Genomic DNA, 19,600 nt, shown 5'->3' on the forward strand with positions numbered 1-19,600 from the left:
ACCCTAGAAAATGATGGCGTGTCAGGGTGCAAACAGAAGCGCCAGTCTGTTAGCCTAGGCTCAGCCTGGAACTGTGGGTCCATGAAGATGATGAAGGAAGGTATGGGGGTTTCAGCTGCAAACGAATCTTCAAAGTGGTGATTCCCACCTAAGTCCAGAGCCAGTGGGAAGGGAAGTTTGATGTTGAAGGGAGGTGCTAACTTTCCTGGGGGCTCTCAGTGGCCAGGGTCATCTCTGCATGTCTTGGTTCACACAGGGTTTGGTTAAGAAATCCCTAGAGTTCCCGCCCTACCTGGTCCCCTCACTGCCCCACCCCCATAACCTCTTGGATGATTAAAACCTTCTGGGTTCTCACAATAACACAAGGACTAAAATCCAGGGCAGATACTTGCTGTTCCATAAACAGTATGAATCCAAACATAGGGCTCCGACAGGGGCTGGGGCTTGAGATACATATTCCCTTCTTGAACTCACAGGTGCCAACTCATAGGACATCTCAACCAGTCACAGAGAATCTTGGCCTGTCCTGAAACATGGGGTGTGGGCTTGGCCCCAGCCCTTTTCAACCCAACCATGAATTTTCTCTTGACCACTTCAGCCCAAATTACATTGTCCAGGGGAGCCAGGAGCCAAGGGAGGTGGGCACTTCCAAACCTATCCATCCCTGCCCTGGGTGCTCAGTGACTCTCCCCAGCCTGCTGAATTTGCATTTTCCACTACCCTGGGATTTTGAGAAACCTGTTGCTTGGAGCCTGATTGGTAAAAGCCCTTACTTAGGCGCAGCCTGGGAACTGCTCTGTTTAGAAGCCAGAAACCACATGCTGGTAGGTCTACACTGCACAGAAGGGGAGACAGCAAAGACGACAGGTCCCATCTCCTTCTCCCTGGAGTACACACTGGGTTATTTGCGGCAAAATCCCTGCTGGCAGAGTGTTCAGGCCTTTGGCTTTTCATCTTTTGCTTCTCTTTTTTGGGGGGTCACAGCCAAAGCATATGGAAGTTCCCAGGTGAGGGTTCCAATTGGAGCTATAGCTGCCAGCCTACACCGCAGCCACAGCAACAGCAGATCCCTAACCCACCGAGAGAGGCCAGGGATTGAACCCCAAGCCTCATGGAAACTAGTCGGGTTCATTACCACTGAGCTACAACAGGAACTCCCGGCTTTTCACCTTTTGGACTATTTGTCTTCATTAGCATCCCTACCAGAAGGGGACACGGGCAGAAGGCAAGACCCACAAGGACCCATTCTCCTGACTAACAGCCTTACCAAAGGGAAGAGAGTGGAGCCACTGCTTAAAAGGAGGCTGAAAGTGTTACCCACAGGATTGCTACTCTCTCTGCTTTTCAGCGGTTCCCATGACCAACAGTGACCAAGAGTTGGCTCCATGTCTATTCCTGGGAGTCACAGAAAGACAAAGGTACTGGAGTCTCCCTGGGGGAGCGGACCCTTCTTACCTGAGCGGTAAAGCTGGCCCAAGGACATTGGGACATGCAGCAGTGAGCCTGGGGGTTCCTGGAGCCACCGTGGCAGAGGAAGTCAGAGACAGAAATAGGAGACTCTGGGCAGTGATAAAATAAATTGTTTTAATGGGAGGTTTCCTGAAAGGGCAACTTTTCTTGCACTATCAAACAGCCAGGGTCCCTGCCTTGGGGTTTCCTGGGATCGGGGGGTGGGGGCGGTGCTGGCTGATCCTCTAGCTCCACTGGAAGCTAGGGTGCTACTCTGACACTATGTGCAGCGCTTCCAGGGAACATGTCTCAACATCCAGAGGCATGCCTTAACATCAGGAGAGAGGAGTGAGTTGGCAGTCAGTCCAAAAATACACAGTCCCTGTGTGCGTCCAGGCCTGAGGAAGCGGGCAAGGGCTTCACTTCTGCCTTAGATATTTCTCCGGGGGGTGGGGTGGGGGATGAGGAGCAAATCACTTTGAAAATTCAACTCTGACCTTTACAAAGAAAACTGATAGACACTTTAGTATTATATACAGGGCAGAGGGGAGAGGAGGAAGTGGAGGGGAAATTGCACTTAATTACAGTAGTTTATAGTTTACACCCATTGGACAAATTTACTTCTTTAAAAGAAATCTCCAGATCAGCTGGGATGGGGGAGGGGGAGGGAGGTGGCTGATATTTACAGTGTGTTTGGCTCAGTTCAATAGCACGTGTCCTCCTCTCCTCATTTCAGTAACAGATTCAAGTTTTCGCATCAGTTTGTTCGTCGAAGGAGCACAAGGTAGACACTACGGCTTTCTCTCTTCCTCTTCCGTGGTTTGTCGCCTCCCGCCTCGAGGACAGACCAGACGGGAGCGTGTGACATCGTGGGAGAGGCATCGTGACAATACTGCATAGAAGGGAAGCTGGGCTTCGGCCGCACCTCTCAGAGTGGATTGTCCGAGGTGCCGGCAGGATGTCAGGTGAGCAGGGACCTCTCACAGGTGCTTGGCAGGTCACTGCGCTTTTCCGCGACAGCTGCCTGGAGGGTGATGGTGTGGAAAATAGGGTCCTTGTTGCTGTGCACCAAGTAAGTGACATGTGGGCATCACCAGGCTTGGAGAGGACACTGCAGAGAGAGAGGAGAGACAGCTCAGCTGTGTGCATTTGGTGAGGACCTGGGCCATCCGTCTGGCTTTTCCGGGGGGAGCTCAGCCCCAACTCAGCAAAGAACTGGAGGCCTGGGGACCCAGTGCCTGCTCAGTCCTGCAGGGATGGTCCTGAAAAAAATGCCCGCTTTGGGAAAGCCTAGGAGCCGGTTCCCCTGGCCACTTCAGAAGAAAGGAGTGAATTGTCTTGGACCTTGAAATAGTCATAACTCGCCGATCTTTATCCTGAAGCTGGGCTCCTCTTTCTGCAAGAGTGGTTGTTACAAACTGCTCAGGGTGGTGGCAAGAGCAGCTGGATGGGGAGCTCTTCCTTCTCACAGAAGCAAAGGTCTCTTCCTAAGACCTCTAGGAGCAGCGGTCCCCTAGGCCCCTTCCCAAACTGGAACGGACCCACGAGTAGCCAAGCTCCTGTTACAATGTGGATTCTAATCTGGTGGGCCTGAGAACCTGCATTGCTAATCAGCTCCCAGGTCGGGCCAAGGCTACTGATCAATTTTGAGCAAGAAGGCCACAGAGCTCATGAGAACATCTGCACGTACGCGGAGATGTTCCATCAGGGAGGAAGCGTGGGGAATTGCCAAGGGCTGTCTAGAGTGTCTGTTACCATCAGGACGAGAAACTCGGAGGCCCAGGATCCAGGGCTGAAGGTCCTGATGGCAGACTTCCGGGGGGGGCTGGGGAACCAGCACGGAAGAGCCGCTGAGAGGAGCTGGCCCGCCATCCGGGGCAGCCTCTACTGCCAGAGCCTTGGGCCTCGTTCATCACGTTCATGGAACATTGTCCCCTCGCCTTGGCCTTCCCGGGAGTCCCCTTTTCTGTCTTGTCTCCTTTTTCCCTTTCCCCTTCGTTGTCATCTCAGGGGAAGGTTCTGTCCTTTGACTGAGTGGCTTATTGTTTTCAAGACCCCCCTCACACACACATGTGTGCGCACGCCCCCCCCCCCCATTATTGAAGGCCTCTTAGCCCACTGGTATCTCATTGATCAGTGCCCCCAGCCAGAGCCCATATGAGGCTGCCATGACGTCCATTTTACAGATTAGGAAAACCAAGATCAAAGAGAGTTTGTGAATTGTCTAAGGTTTCCGAACTTGGAGAGGGTGGGGCCAGAGAGTCCAGCCAGTTCTGGGAGATGGCCCAGCCCACGGTCTTTCTATCACGCAGAGGTCAGGGGCCTTCTGCCAGTTCTATTCTTGGCCAAGCGCCTTTCTCTGTGCCTCAGCGTCTCCGTTTACAAAGTGGGGGTGGCTGAGGGATCAGACAGGCCTCACGGTACTTGGCATAACTGTCCTCGTTAACACAGGGCTGCTCCCTGGCCAGGGCTCTTCAGAGGGGACCGCGCCCTGCGTCCCTTAAGGAGACGGGCTTCTGGCCCTTCTGCATTCTTGAGGCCCTGCTCTGGGTCCTCTGATACCCTTTGCCTCCTCTTCCTCCCTCCACCCGCCCACCCCCCACTCTTTATGTCCCACTATCAGCCTTTTTCCAATTTTCAGATTTCAGGTGGAGGAGAGAGAAAACGGCTTGTGACCTTGCAGGTTTCAATAGAAGAGCAAACACCCAGAGCAGATAAGGAGACGCCAGCGAGATTCTATGACCTGTCATTAGGGATGGGCTTCCCAGCTATCAAATGTTTGCTCACATAATAAAATGGTGGCAGAGCCCTAAATGTTGTCAAAGGAACTAGAGTTATTTGCCCCCTTCAGAGCCTAAACACAAACATCTGATAAGGGGTGCCCTGTGCTCCCTCAGATCGGAGGCCCAGCACGCCCAGCCCTGTGGGGGCCTTGCCCCAGGATCTCCGAGGGACTCTGGAGCCCTCGTCTGGAGGGTGTGGTGGCTGGGGCCCTCACCCTGAGATTTGATACCTAGGGGAAGAGCTAACATTTATTGGGGTCCTACTGTGTGCCATGCAGCACCGTGCTAAGTAGGGCTTGACACGCATCGTTGCATCAACTTCCTACGCCAAGACTTTGAGGCAGGTAATTGTCATTCATTTCACACATTGCATTTTTGTGGGTTTTAAACAATAAATAAAAAAATGCATACCATAACATTTGAGGTGGAGAGGAATACTCTAGAAAAATAAGCATGGTAAGGAGTTCCCATCGTGGCACAGTGGTTAACGAATCTGACTAGGAACCATGAGGTTGTGGGTTTGATCCCTGGCCTTGCTCAGTGGGTTAGGGATCCAGCGTTGCCATGAGCTGTGGTTTAGGTTCCAGATGCGGCTCAGATCTGGTGTTGCTGTGGCTCTGGCGTAGGCCAGTGGCTACAGCTCTGATTCATCCCCTAGCCTGGGAACCTCCATATGCTGCAGAAGTGGCCCTAGAAAAGGCAAAAAGACAAAAAAAAAAAAAAAAAAGGCATGGTAAGAGGTTCAGGTGACTGGAGGGTTAGCGAGAGGGGTCAGGAGGCGATCTCCCCCTTGAGGTAGTGATGTTTATAGTTGAACAAAATGAGCAGGAAGCATCTAAAGATGCACCGTAAAGAATATTCTACTCAGAAGTCCTGCAGGGCAATCAGTTCAGCTCTGGTTGGTTTGGCTGAAACCGAGTGACAGGAGGAGGAGAGGCCATGGTCTGACCACACAGGGCCTTAGACATCCCGGCTTCAGTTTGGCTAGAATGGGAAGCTAGCAGAGGGTTTTGATGGGAGTGACCAGATGGGTTCCCTTTTCGAGAGATTGCTCTGGATACTGCGTGGTGAACAGACCACAGCTACCCTCGTGGGGGCAGCAGTGGGAAGTTAGGGACCCCTGCAGGAGTGAGAGACTGATGGGGTAGTATGAAGCGGTCAGGGTGAGGATGCTTCTTTTTTGGGGGGAGGGGCACACTTACGACACGTGGAAGTTCCCAGGCTCGGGGTCGAATCAGAGTGGCAGCTGCCAGCCTACCCCATAGCCATGGCAATGGAAGATCTGAGCCGTGTTGGCGACCTACAGCACAGCTCACGACAATGCTGGATGCTTAACCCACTGAGCGAGGCCAGGAATCGAACCGTATACTCACGCATACTAGCTGGGCTCCTAACCTGCTGAGCTACAGCAGAAACTCAAGGATGCATCTTGAAGGACCTGTAGCAGTACTTACTGAGGGACTGGGTGTGGGGTATGTAGTTATCAAGGGCACTCCCAGGAATCTCACCTGAGTGACTGGTATTATTTTTGGAAATGGAGAAGCCCAATGAAGAAGTAATTTGGGTCAGGAGACACTGGGGCAGACGGAAGAGCTGCTCTTTCAGCCAGGTTCAATTTGAGAGGCTTGTCGGATATATCAGGAGTGCATATGTAAGTGCCAAAGAGGCACTGGGTTTTGTGAATGAGCACTCAGGGGGAGAGGTCTATGCTGGAGACAGAATTACGGGATCCACTGTTATGTATGCGTGATCCCAAGCCATGGGGTTGGAGATCACTCAGGAATAAACATGGAAGAGAAGAGGCCAAGGAATGAGTCCCAGGGCCCTGCCGCAAGTAAATGTCATGCCGATGAGTTGCTGGTGAAGGGGATGAAGAGGAGCAGCTAAGGAAGTACCATAGGAGGAGAAGTGGGAATGGGTCATGTCCTAAAATCCAAGTGAAAAAAAAGGAGGGAGTGATTGGCTGTGTCAGAAATAGAGATAGGTGGAGGAATTTTCTCCATGGTTCAGCAGGTTAAGAACCAAACATAGTGTCCATAAGGGTGCGAGTTTGATCCCTGGCCTCGTTCAGCAGGTTAAGGATCTGGTGTTGCAGCAAGCCACGGCACAGGTCACAGATATGGCTTGGATCTGGTGTTGCTGTGGCTGTGGCATAGGCCTGCAGCTGCAGCTCAGATTTGACCCCCTTCCCAGGAACTTCCATATGCCAAGGGTGAGGCTGTAAAAAGAAAATAAAATAAAAAAGAAAGAAATAGAGGTTGAGAAGTAACCACTAGATTTGGCACCATGGAGGTATTAGTGAGAAGGACAAGAGGGGTTTCAGGAATGTTGGGGCAAAAACTAATTTGGAGCGCTCTCAAGAGGGAACAGGGCAGGTATAAATACAATGGAGTACCACTCAGCCATCAAAAAGAATTAAATTTCACCATTTGCTACAACATGGGTTTCATGCTTAGTGAAACTAATCTGACAGAGAAAGACAAATACTAAATGATACCACTTACATGTGGAATCTAAAAAACACAACAAACTAGTAAACATAACAAAAAAGCCCAGCAGACTCACAGATTTAGGGAACAAACTAGTGGTTACCAGTGGGGACAACTGGGGTGGGACAGAACAGAGCTAGGACGTTAAGAGGTACAAACCACTATGTATAAAATAAAAAGTAAGCTACAAGAATATATTGTAAAGCACAGGGAATACAGCCAATATTTTATAATAACTATAAACAGAGTAGAGCCTTTAAAAATTGTGCATTGCTCTGCTGAACACCTGAACCTTATATAATATTGTAAACCAATTATACATCAATTGAAAAGAAGGAGAAAAAGAGAAAGTTGGGGTCGAGGAAGCAGAGATAGTGAATATAGATAACTCACTTCTATTAAGCTGGATTAATTACAGCTCTAGTCATTAAAAGTAATGATTACACTTCCTGTTTTATCGATGAGGGAACTGAGGCTGAGAGAGATTTTAAGTGACTTGCCCAGAGTCTTGCAGCCGAAACTTTTGTGCTCCTGCCCCCTACGGAGGATTACTGCCTTTTATCTTCTGAGTGGGACTCCAGGGGGAAAGAGGTGCCCTTTGCCGTTTAAAGTCCTCCTTCCCAAGCTGGAGAGATGCTCAAGGTTGCCATCAAGGAAAGCCAAGACTGACCCAGCTGCCACGGGCTGGGTGTTTCCGGCAAATACTGAGCCAAGCGGTTTACAAGTTTTATTGTGTGTCATCTTCTCAATGATCCCACGGAGGAGGAATCATTATCTTCATGTTACAAGTGAGGAAACTGAAGTTCAGAGAGGCTGGACCTTTCCCTTTGGTCGAACAGGAGAAAGTGGCAGAATCTTGAGCTGGGTGTGCCTAACTCCCAAGCCACTTCTTCTCCGTCGGTCCACACTGCCTCACTGTGGGGGTGGGCGAGGGGGTGGAGGCTGCCCACCTCCTTCTCATCAGTACCCCTGACTGGTGCCTGCTCTGGGGGTCCTCTCCTGACCTCTCTATAAACTAGGAAGGGGAGCCATGGGTAGAGACGTGGAAACAGGAGTCGGCTCACAGCCTGCCCACACTTGTTCTAACCAAGGCTGGTGCCTGCTATGGTCTTGTTTCCAGGCTCACGGGTGTTGTTTTGCAGGAGGCTCAGGCAGAGACCCACTCGATGGTAACTGGCCAGCATGCAAGGGTTGAGAAGTAGGGGGAGACATAAACTCTGGAAAGGACAGAAGGCAGTAGCTGCCAAGGATTCCCAGCAAGAAAGTTTCAGCCTGAGGTTCCTGAAATATGATCCATGAGGCCCTGGGACATGTCTGTCTGGCAAAGGGAAATACTGGCATGAGACAAGGTCAAATCTTGGCTTTAGCCATATACTGGCATAACCTTGGGTCGTTTTTTCCCCTTGTGTTATTTTTATGAGTACTTTATTGATTATTATTTTTTTAAACTGAAGCATTGTTTATTTACAATGGAGTGCTAGTTTCAGATGTACAGCAAAGTGATTCAGTTATACACACATATACAGCTTTTTTTTTTTCAGATTCCTTTTCCCTTATAGATTATTACAAAATATTGAGGGTAGTTCCCTGTGCTATACAGTAGGTCCTTGTTCATTACCTATTGTTAGTACTGTAAAAATGGATCTTAGAAGGTGAGTGTTGATTAATGGATTTGGAGCGAGAAGACCAAAGTCTGGAACTCCAGCTCCAGATTTACCCTCCTGTGAACTTGGCCAAAGATCCTACCTCATCTTTGTTATGTATTTATTTACCTTTTGGCCACACCCATAGCATGCCGAAGTTCCCAGGCCAGGGATTGAACCTGCAGCACAGCTATGTCCTGTGCCATAGCTGTGGCCATGCCAGATACTGAACTCACTGTGCCCCCAGGGAACTTCCTCCTTCTGCATCTTTGAACCTTACTTTTTGGCTCTGTAAATCAGGCATAAAAACTTCTACCTTGCAGGAGGATTAGCCTGGAAAGGTAAGATGGGAAAGCTCCTGGAGGGCCGTGTGGCAAATGGGAGGCATTCAAAAAAATGCTAGTGCTGAATCCATTCATTCATTCATTCATTCATTCATATTTACTGAACATCCACTAGAGCCCAGGCATTTGGCTACACACATAGAGTTTGGGTGCCTTTACGCTTATACGGAGGCAGGCGGAAGTTCCTGGACCAGGGATCAAACCCGTTCCACAGCAGTGACCCAAGCCGCTTCAATGACAATGCCAGATCCCTAACCTGCTGCACCACAAGAGGAGTCCAGGGCTTGGGTGCTTTGTGAGGCCTGCATGATTTGCTTTTTTCTTGGGAGGTGGGTGAGAGGCCATCAGGAAGATGGGAAGCATGGATGTGGAGCCTGAGCCGAAGAGGAGGGATGTGCTCGAGAGATCGTCCTGACCCTGAGAAAGGTTAGTGTCAGAACCTCTCCTGACCACATGTCGACCAAGCAATGAGCAGAGTATTGAAGGTGCTGCTGGAAGGTGTCTCCTAAAGGGTGACAGACAGAAAGGGGTAGGAAGAGGAGGAAGCCACCACTTGGAGCATGTGACCCTGTTCCAGCACCGTCTTCAGACACTTAGAATATTCTCTAAGTAGGAAGTGGGATCTTCCCCTTTAGAGATAAAGAAACTGAGTCTCTGGGGGTTGAGTTAACTGGCCCAGGTCACGCAGCTCAGGCCTGCTGGCTTTCCCTAGTGTTCTTCAGGCTTCTAAAGCAGCACTGCCCAGGATGGATTCCTATTCAATGTACATCAGCCCATGAAAGATTCTGAGAAACGCTGCCCTGCTGGATTTCTGTGTAACCCAGCTGCTTCCCCCACATATTTGAACAAGGAATGGTCACGCCAGATATCCTCATGCCACAGGCCCCTGATTCCTAGCAATAGTTTAGAAACATTTTTTGGAAAGTATGACGTTAAAGCAACAAAAAAGCAGAGTCACCACCAATTCTCTTCCAGAACTAACTTCTGACCCTTTGCCTTCGGTAAAGAGTTTGTACACTTTTTCTCTGCCTTGGGTTCCTTCTGCTGCCAGGAGGCGGCCACTTTACCCTCCTTTCGTTCTGATCTGTCTTTCCTATTCCCTCTTTTCCTGCAGTTTGTAGGAAGAAAGTTTCCTGGCATACAGCATGCACGATTAATTTTGACCCTTGTTCCTGATCGTTAAAGACCACAGAAAATTGACTGAACACGGTAAACCAGCTCTAATGGAAAAAATAAAAATTATTAAAAAAATTAAAGAAAATCTTTATTTGCTAAATCCAAAAAAAAAAAAAAAAAAAACCACAAGAGCAGATGAGTATGGGAGGATAAGTATTGATTCAGTGGAGAGGCCAGGATTTAGAATCAAAGACCAGAGCCTGGAGGTCCAGCTCCAGAATTTAGCAAATGTGTGGCTTTGGTCTCCCTGCATCTCTGAGTCTCAGGTGGTTTCTTTGTACCTCCCGAGGAGGTTTCAGTAAAAAGAAAATACGAGATAAAGGTCACGAGATGTACAAACTGCCAAGAGCTACGTCAAGAGTTTTAGTCGTTCTAAGGCCGGCGTCATCCTAAAAGTAAGTCGATCCCCAGATTCCTGAAATGTCAGGGGACTTGGAGGCAACCTCACATAGTGCTAGAGGGCCATTCATGCAGCGTCAAGGTCGGCTGGCCACTCTGTCCAATGGAGGGGAGCAGCCGTTTGGGGGACGGCGCAGCGTCTCAGAGAAGCATCTCGAAGCATTTTGATTAAGAGACCATTTCCTGAATTCAGAGGACTTGTTTCAACAAGCAAGCATCAAAGTCAACTTGGGAAAGACGGGAATAATTAATCACAGCCCTGTCTGGGGCTGGCCAAGCGGCAGATGGATTGATAAACCTTTCAAAGGGGAAGGTATTCCCAAGCAGGGCTGCTGCGCCTGGCTGCCCCCCTGATTGAGATTTGTGAGCACAGATAAATGTTTTCCCTGCTCACTACAAAGAGTGGGAAATCTCACGGGAGTCGAAGGGCAGGGCAATGGGGGATGTCCTTTCATCTTCCATAGGGTGAGAGAAGGGTAGAAAAGCCGGTCCCACACGCCTCTCCCTCTCCCCCCAGTTCCAAAGCCCGGATGCCTGGGTCGCGTGTGTTTCTGTGCCCGAGACGTGCTGGCCATGTGTATGACATCATCAAATCCTCAGGAAAGGTAGATGCTTTGGCTTATTTTAGAGAGGACAAAAGCGAAGGCTAAAGGAGGTCAAGGTCACCAAGCAAGTGGGATAACCAGGAATCGAACCTGCAGCACCAGGAGGAGATGGGGGCAAAGGCAAGAACAGAGAAGGCTTAGAAAGAACTTGCTCAGAAGCACATGGCAGTGGATGAGGTGTGATGTGATGGAAAAAAGACCATCAACGGGACCAAACCTGCCAGAGTGCCTCTGACATGAAGTTCAAGGTTGTCACCTACTTATCTAGCAATCAATAAAGGCCAAACAGTTCCCACACTGCGCAGACCCCAGCTCCTAAAAGGTCCTATTGTGTTACCCTGGAAGTGTGACCTGTGTTCAGACATCATGCCCTGTTTTCTAACTCTTGGTGCCTCATTCCAGCCCAGCTGTCCAAGCTGCAGACTCACCGTCGGCCCTGTCTTTACAATGCCACCTCCTCTAGGTGAAGGTGGCATGAGTCATCAACCGAAATGGTAACAACTAAGCCTCCGGGTTCCCCACTTTCAGTGCGCCAGGAAGTTGATTCAAAGTGTCTCCATGAAACACCAAGTGAAGTAGGCCCCTGGCAAGGCCAGGCTGTCTACTCAGAAGTCTCCGTGGGTTATACCGTTTGGGGTCCAGCATGGGTCCTGGACTGGGCGAATCAGCAGCAGGACCCCTGACTCACCGCTGACTTTCTCCACTGGTTAACTAGTGGAAAATCCTCTGGGATCCCTCTCGCAAGGCACGCATCTCTGTGGATCGCTATCAATCCACTGAGAATGAGCCCTCAATCTCAATACCTAGAGGCTCTGTGTCATCCAGTCTTCATCCAGTCAGTCAACCGGATCAAACTGCAGTCCTCGATTGGTGCTCTTGTGGGGGAAGGCTTGGGGTGGGGGTGGGGGCACTAAGTCCCTTTAGCCTTTGCCCCCTGACCTCAGAGATTCCTTCACCAAGTCACAGGGGAGCCTCGGGAGGACCACGCTTGTGGCTGAGTCCACACGTGCCACGGTCTCTGCACATCTGTAGCCTTAGTCATCCCTCCCCCCCTCCACCCCCCTGCCCGTGTTACCTGTTTACTGGAAGACATGTTGGTGAGCGTGCTGATGCTGCTGGTATCTGTGACCACCATCGCGGGTGGAAACCGGGAGGTGTGGGAATACTGGGGGGGCTCCTGCTTGTGTGTGTACACTGGGGAGACAGAGAGAAGACAAAATCAAGCTGCAGATCACACAGGCGTAAGCACAGCTACAGATGCCCACCCCTCCCAAACCACCGCTCCCATTGCCCCAGGCTGATAAAAGGTGGGGTGGGGAGATGATGTTTGGCAGGGCAGTGCGAATGGCCATGTGTTTAAATCCTGGCTCTTTCCTCGACTTACTTAACCTCAGTTTCCTCAGCTGTAAAATGGGAATTATCTGTTGTAGGATCAGAAGAGATCGTGTTTAAAGCACGTCGTACCAAACAGATGCAGAGCTGTGCACAGTGCCTGGCACGGAGTGGCGGACAGCCCTTCTCGGGTGGGAGGACTTTTGTCCTCCACTTTCAAAAAAGTGTTAGGTGCCTGGGCGTCAGTGAGTGATCTTTTTTTTTTTTTTTGTCTTTTTGCTATTTCTTTGGGCCGCTCCCACAGTATATGGAGGTTCCCGGGCTAGGGGTCGAATCGGAGCTGTAGCCACCAGCCTACACCACAGCCACAGCAACGCGGGATCCGAGCCGCGTCTGCAACCTACACCACAGCTCACGGCAACGCCGGATCGTTAACCCACTGAGCAAGGGCAGGGACCGAACCCGCAACCTCATGGTTCCTAGTCGGATTCGTTAACCACTGCGCCACGACGGGAACTCCCGGTGAGTGATCTTTAGGCCTGTGTGGTTGTATCTGAGAATGTCAGTCAGAAAAGTTCTAAGCAGCTGGCAAACAAGAAAGAGCTGGCCAGCACTTGCATAGCATCTCTGCCATGACTCACGTACCAGGTCTCATGCTAGCGATGCCGGATTGGGTAAGAATTGTAAATAGACATGGATGTCATTAATTGTATACTTCTGGGCTTTTCTTTTTTCCTTCTTTCCTTCTCCCTTTCTTCCTTTCATTCTCTTTCTTCCTTCCTTCCTTTCTTTTTCTTTTTTGCTTTTTAGGGCCGCACCTGTGGCATATGGAAGTTCCCAGGCTAGGGGTCGAATTGGAGCTACGGCTGTGGGCCTACGCCACAGTCACAGCAACTCGGGAATCTGAGCTGCATCTGTGACCTACACCACAGTTCATGGCAATGCCGGATCCTTAATCTACTGATTGAGGCCAGGGATCGAACCCGCAATCTCCTGGATCCTAGTCAGGCTCATTACCCACTAAGCCACAGCAGGAACTTCCTAACACTGAGCTGTTCTGGTTTGCACGAAAATGCCTCACGACGTTGCACGGATATGGAGGACGACCAAAAGGAGACTAGACTCCAACAAAAGCCCCAGGAGCACGTGGCTCACTTTTTCAGTTTGTCCAGTTATGTGTCCCCTAAGTCCGGGACCTTTGAGTCCTGCCAACTCATCCATAAGATTCATGTCAATTCCAGGTCACATGACCAACCCAGAAAGCATGTGGATGTTTGGCCTTGAAGGAGGGACCAGCCTGTTCCACCAAGGAGTCCTCCAGTAGGGAACGGGGGTGAAGGTCACAGCCTGCTGCCTCAGCCTGCCTGTCCCTTAGAGGGAGGCTGGTTATTTCCTGGTTTTCATAGCCGGCCAGGCCAGCTGGGCCTCGGCAGTCCACCGGTCACTGTGACCACTCTCTGACCGTTGCACCCTGGCCTCGCCACTGAGGAATTCAGTCTAGATGAGGGGGCGGGGCCGAGTGGGGAGCGAATTGTCCGGCTCTGGGAGGAAGGGCAGTGGATGTGTGGCCCCAGACTCTGCTACAGGCTGTGGCAGATTTTTTAGAAGCCACGAAAATGTGATTGGAATGTCAGATGGTGCTTAGAAACCAGCTCCACAGGCCTGGGGCGGGATAGAGCCCGAGCACGGAAGAAGGCTGAACTTGGCTGTTCGCTCTCAGATCCACTGCTCTGAGATCCCAAGGCAGCCAGGGGAGCAACTGAAGTCCCCTTTCCCACACCTGCCCCTCCCATTAAGGAGTCCCTTACTAAATAATCATTTGCATTTTTATAACTCTGAATGCTTACCAAACACAGAGAATACCTATTTTTTTTTCTTTCGTCTTTTTAGGGGCGCACCTGTGGCATGTGGAGGTTCTCAGGCTACAGGTAGCATAAGAGCTGTAAGCTGCTGGCCTACACCACAGCCACAGCAACACAGGATCCGATCCGTGTCTGCAACCTACGCCACAGCTCATGGCAACACTGGATCCTGAACCCACTAGCGAGGCCAGGGATTGAACCTTCATCCTCATGGATGCTAGTCGGGTTCATTAACCACTGAGCCACTACAGGAACTCCGTGAATGCCTATTTTTATTTCATTTCCATAATCAGTCTACGTGCATCCTAGTCCCCTTTTATGATGAGGAAGCGGAAGCTGAGGGGCCAAGGAACTTACTAATGGCTACGTGGCTGCTAAAGCTCAGAGCTAGGATTTAAATCTAGGTCTATCTGATTCCAAAACTATCATTCAATTCCAGAGATGTCCCTGGTGTCCCTGTGGGACGAGCTTGGAAGCAGGGAAGCCATCCCTTCTGTGATTTCTTCCCAAACTCAGAGGCCAGGGGCTATGGCCTGACATGGCCTGAGGGCTGGGGTGCGGGGGACCTAAATGGTTGAAAGATGGACTTAGGGCAGGTGTAGAAACTGGAGATGGGAAACAGCCTCTGCGTGTGGGGGCAGAAGCTCTACTAGTCCTTGTCTAGGGTGGCACACACGTAGTATTTTCCACCCATGTTTGTGGTTCTTGATTAGAGACGCTTGGGGTGTGTAAGTTGCAGGGCGTGGGGACTCCAGAAGATTTTTCAGTTTCAGAGAAGGCACATGGGATACGACTCATATGGCAAGAATGACCACTTGGTAATGGGAATTTTGGACTGAAAAGGCTCGGTTGAGGCTTGTTGGGAGAAAGTGCTGGGCTTGACTGGAGATCTCGCCCACGGTGGCCCCGGTGGGAAAGGCTGGCATGAGTTCATTCCACATCTATGCCACCCCTGCTCTCTATCTCACCCCCCTCCCCTTTATGGGCAGGACTTAGTCATCCTCTTCCAATCTCCCCCTTCCCCTGGGAATCTTGGGGGCAGAGAAGAGGACCAGGAAAGGCACAGCATCACATACGAGTTACGCTTGAGAAACTGTCTTGGTGGCACACACCAAGAAAACTTCCAAGGGAAGTGACCACACCAGGAAACTTGCAAGAACCTTCAGACCAGGGAGGGAAGAGCTTGGCTACTGAGGGCCCTCTGGGCTCCCTCCCCAATGTGCCCCGGGTCCTTACTGTGTGAGTTCTGTAGCTGAGTCACAGCAGCCATGAAGGGCTGCTGGGCCATGTGGCTGCCTGGGCTCTGCTGCATGAGGGGCTGCTGGTGAGGGCTGTGCAGCTGCTGGGAGAACTGGACGGGCTGCAGGGCTGCCAGGCTGCCGGCCACGCTGTTGATGACAGGGACACTCTGAGCTTGGGAGGAGTTGAGGCCTGTGGGAACAAGAGGGAAGGTCAGAGCTGGCTTCAGGGATGAGGGCGGATGCATGCAGGCCAGCAGCCATCAGTGGAGCCCCTGCTATTCGCCAGGCACTGAGCTGAGCCTGGGAGAGACTGCACAGGAAGTGATTCTATAGACCTATCCTATTGACAGAAAAACAGAGGCTTGCAAAGATGCAGGGACTTGCTCAAATTCCACAGTGAGTTGTGGATGGAAATGGGCTTTCAACAGATCTGACTGAGGCCTGAGTCTCCCAAAGTCATCCTGCGACCTCCCAGGCTTTGCTCCTTCGCAGTTGCCAGGGCCCTCTGCTTGCCCACTCCAGCTGTGCCTGGCTCTGGTGTCCTCACACCAGGAAGGCTTGCTCTGGGGTCCTCAGGGCAGAGCTAAAGGCGTCCACTCTGAGGTGCGGATTATTGCTCAGATATGTCTTCCCAGCAGGGGGCAGGAGTGTGCAGGGACCCACATTTTGATTAAAAAAAACACCACCTCCTCCCCGGTCCTGGAGGTCTGGACCCTGAAGACCCTCATTTAGCAGGCTGTGCAGAGACCCCAGAGAGGTCAGAGGCTCATTCTCCTGACAGGGGTGGAGAGGGGATAAAACACTACCACCCGGCCAGTCTCTGAAGCAGGTGTGTCTTATCTGGCAGCACAGGGCCGGCAGCCTCCGAGGGTCCGGGTATTGGAAGGAGGAAAACAGTACGTTGAAGGCTGGCAGTCACAGTAGGTGATGCCATCTTTCTGTTCCGGAGGGATGAGGGCCTCTGCAGTTCTGTACTGTCTAGATCCTGAGGTCTCTTTAGAACTGGGGCCGGCACTGCAAAGATCAGGTCTCAGGACCCCACCCGTCATCAGCTCCCTGGGCAGGACTCAGGGGCAGGGTGGGAGTGGGGACAGGAGGATTGGGGAAAGATACCCTCTTTCCTGGAGCTGCCTAGGTTCCTTTGACCTTGCTTTATAGGGAGTGAGGGTCGGGAGGGAAGGAGATGAAGAAGGAAACCCAGAAAAAGGAAGGGACACCTGGAGAGCCCTTCCTGAGACGGAGAGGGTTCCATTAGCCGGTTCAGGGGAGGTCCACCGTGGAGACAGCTCAAAGACCTCCACAATTGCCTTCTCAGAGCCTAGCTGATACTGCTATCAGAAACCTAAAAAGGTGAGACCTGGGAGCAGTAGGGGAGGGGGGATAAGCCCCCTCCGAGCTCTCCTGGGTGGGGCTGGGTCCTCTGATCCCTCAGAATAGCGCTATCTAATCCCTCAGGGGCTCGGCTTCTCCCCCCAGGCGCTGTCTCACCGGCTACCTTGATCTCCTGCTTCCTTTTCCAACCTTCTGCATAAGGTCTCAGTCTCTGGGGAAGCCCCATGGATTTGCCGTTTTCCCTGGAGCCCATCGGCCCTGCTCTCTGGGGGAAATCTCTGCCCAGAAAAGCAAGTTGCGCCGTCCAGAGTGGATGACATTGGAGAGCACGGCTCTGCAACCCGCTGGGTTTTAGAATCGTCCTGGGCAGCTCTTTAAGAAACAGACATTCCTTGGTCCCACCCAAGACTGAATGAGTCAGACCCTTTAGAGGTGAGGCCCAGGAATTTTATTTTCAACACCGTCTGTGACCCTGATGTGCCTCAGTTCCAGGATGGAGAGCCTCTGATGTCACTCGAGCTCCTGCCGAGTGTGACTCTTGGTCTTTCCATCTGTTTTCTGGGCATTGGTTCCTGCTTAAGAAGCATGTTAGCCAGTCCAGCAGGTGAGTAGAGAACGAGGAATTGGCACTGCCGGGTAATCTGTTATCACATTCTCCTTGGGCCTCTCTGTCCTGAGCCAGGGCCCATGCACTCAACAGCACAGCTGTTGGCTAGTCCTGGCCCCAATACCTCGGCTCTTGATTTATTGGCCTGTTGTGGGGAGAGCAGTGCAAGCTTGAACTCGGTAACTGATTCTTCATCCTGACGCTCTATGGGGTAGGACCACTGTGTCTTAGCCACGTTTTCTGGTGACCCTCACCATTCTTCATGCTCCCCATACTCTAAGCGCGCGCGCACGCACGCACACACACACAGCCTTTTAAGGTCAAGTACACTCTTAATCTGAAATAGGAGATTAAGATTACTCGAAGAAGGTAGAGAATTGTAGGTGAAAAAAACCAGGAGGAACAACATTGAAAAATCTGTAATAGCTGTAGGGAAAATTTTAATTCAGATAGTGCCTAAGAACATATATAATTGTGTGTGTTGGCCAAAGCTAGACATGGAAGAAAGAAGTTAAGCGGGACAGTTTGTATATAATCTCGGATGTAATAAAGAGGTGGGAGATCTTCCCATGGGCCTTTTAATCAGAACTTCTAGAAGGTAAGCAAGCTGGTTTTAAGTATCCTATCTCATTCTCCAATCCCTGGTATTAGTATAGTTACTGTGTTCCTGGAGAGGCCCCAGTGAAAGGGCAGCAAATTTAAAATACTTTCTAAGTTTTGTGAGTCCTCAAAAGGCTTCTCCATTCCCACTAACCCTTTGTAAAACTAAATGAGGAGAGGGAGTTCCCGCTGTGGCCCAGGAGGTTATGAACCTGGCTAGTATCCATGAGGATAAGGGTTCAATCCCTGGCTTTGCTCAGTGGGTTAAGGATCTAGTGTTGCTGTGAGCTGCACTGCAGGTCACAGACATGGCTCGGATCTGGTGTGGCTGTGGTGTAGGCTGGGAGCTGGAGCTCCGATTTGAACCTCTAGCCTGGGACCTTCCATACACCGTGGGTGTGACCCTCAAAAGACAAAAAAAAAAAAAAAAATCTAAATGAGGAGAGTGTCAATTTCCCAGCAGCCAAGGACAGGGAATGCCACACTTAGGAAACTCCTGCGTCTCTTATGGGCGAGCCCTGTTTCACCCTTCAGGAGCACCTAAGTCCTTCTCTTTAGGAGTGATCTGAGTTGTTCCCCTGGCGAGGGTTGGTTTAGGGAGAGAGGCAGGAGGAGAGGAAAAAGGCAGGAAGAAAATCAAGAGGTGGTCAGTGTGGGCAGTGGACACAAAGGAGGCCATGAGGACGGGGAGTGATCCCCAGGGGAAAGGAAGGTGAGGGATGTACCAGCCTCCAATCTCTCTTGAGAATCCTCAGGGAAGGGAGACCCGGCCTGAGCTCTCACCACGAGGCTGGAAATACTCTGAATAACTACTCATCAACATGAAAACTCCGAGAGGCACCCACAGGCATGGCTGCAGCAGGCTTCCCATGCCCAGAAGTGGCCCAGCTGTGATGGATGACAGACTTGCTCCCAGGGCTGGAAGGACCTGACCTCTCTCCCCGTCTTCAGGCCTGAGCATAAACAACCTGTTCCTCCTTAAAGCCATCAAGGCTCAGAGATGCTATGACCCGTTTCCACAGTTCCTGCTCAGAATGTCTCCATCATAGGAGTTCCCGTTGTGGCTCAGTGGTACAACGAACCCCACTATTATCCATGAGGATTCGGGTTTGATCCCTGGCCTCCCTCAGTGCATTAAGGATCTGGCGTTGCTGTGAGCTGTGGTGTAGGTCACAATGCAGCTCGATTCTGGTGTGGCTGTGGCTGTGTCTGTGGCTGGCAGCTACAGCTCCGATTCTACACCTAGCCTGGGAACTTCCATATGTCCCGGGTGTGGCCCTCAAAAGACCAAAAAAAAAAAAAAAAAAAGTAGAATGTCTCCATCACTGGCCAAGGAGCTCTCAAACTGCTGCAGAGAATTCCCCACTTAGAAGACTTACGTCCCTCACGTCTTGTGCCGTCCTGAGCAACACCAAGAAACATCGGCACAGCCCAATCTCTCAGAAAATCCACCACATGCTTAGGGATAGGAAGGAACACCAGATAAGAGTGTAAGCTATGCTATCATACACACTCATGCTTTATCATTTCACAAGCATGTCTACACACACGGTCACCAGGTAGCCTCAGCAACCCATTGTACAGACGAGGAGACTGAACTTCACCAAGGTTTCACGATTGCACCCAGGAGGCACAGCTGGTAAGCTGTGACCAAGTTTCAACTTCGTTCCCTAATATTCTCTCATGTCAGGCTAAATAATCCAAATCCTGTGGAGGTGAGCAAGAAGGAATGAAACGA

General features: G+C 51.0%; 1 protein-coding gene across 5 annotated transcripts in view; it reads right to left on the minus strand.

Annotated features, from left to right (window-relative positions):
* Positions 1-1,563: 1,563 nt before the first annotated feature.
* The window catches only part of HNF1B (HNF1 homeobox B), a 58,677-nt gene continuing 40,640 nt past the window's right edge, over positions 1,564-19,600 (minus strand). For 4 of the 5 annotated variants that reach the window (XM_047757690.1, XM_047757693.1, XM_047757692.1 and 1 more), the window contains exons 7-9: positions 15,319-15,513; positions 11,964-12,082; positions 1,564-2,560 (exon numbers count right to left, since the gene is read on the minus strand). In XM_047757690.1, coding sequence (XP_047613646.1) covers positions 2,540-2,560; positions 11,964-12,082; positions 15,319-15,513 — 335 coding nt within the window. In that variant the 3' untranslated portion in view covers positions 1,564-2,539. The remainder of the gene's footprint in view (positions 2,561-11,963; positions 12,083-15,318; positions 15,514-19,600) is intronic. The other variant, XM_047757694.1, reaches the window with a different exon arrangement.

The sequence above is a fragment of the Phacochoerus africanus genome, chromosome 14 (genome assembly GCF_016906955.1).
Source record: "Phacochoerus africanus isolate WHEZ1 chromosome 14, ROS_Pafr_v1, whole genome shotgun sequence".
In the NCBI taxonomy this organism is placed as follows: Eukaryota; Metazoa; Chordata; class Mammalia; order Artiodactyla; family Suidae; genus Phacochoerus; species Phacochoerus africanus.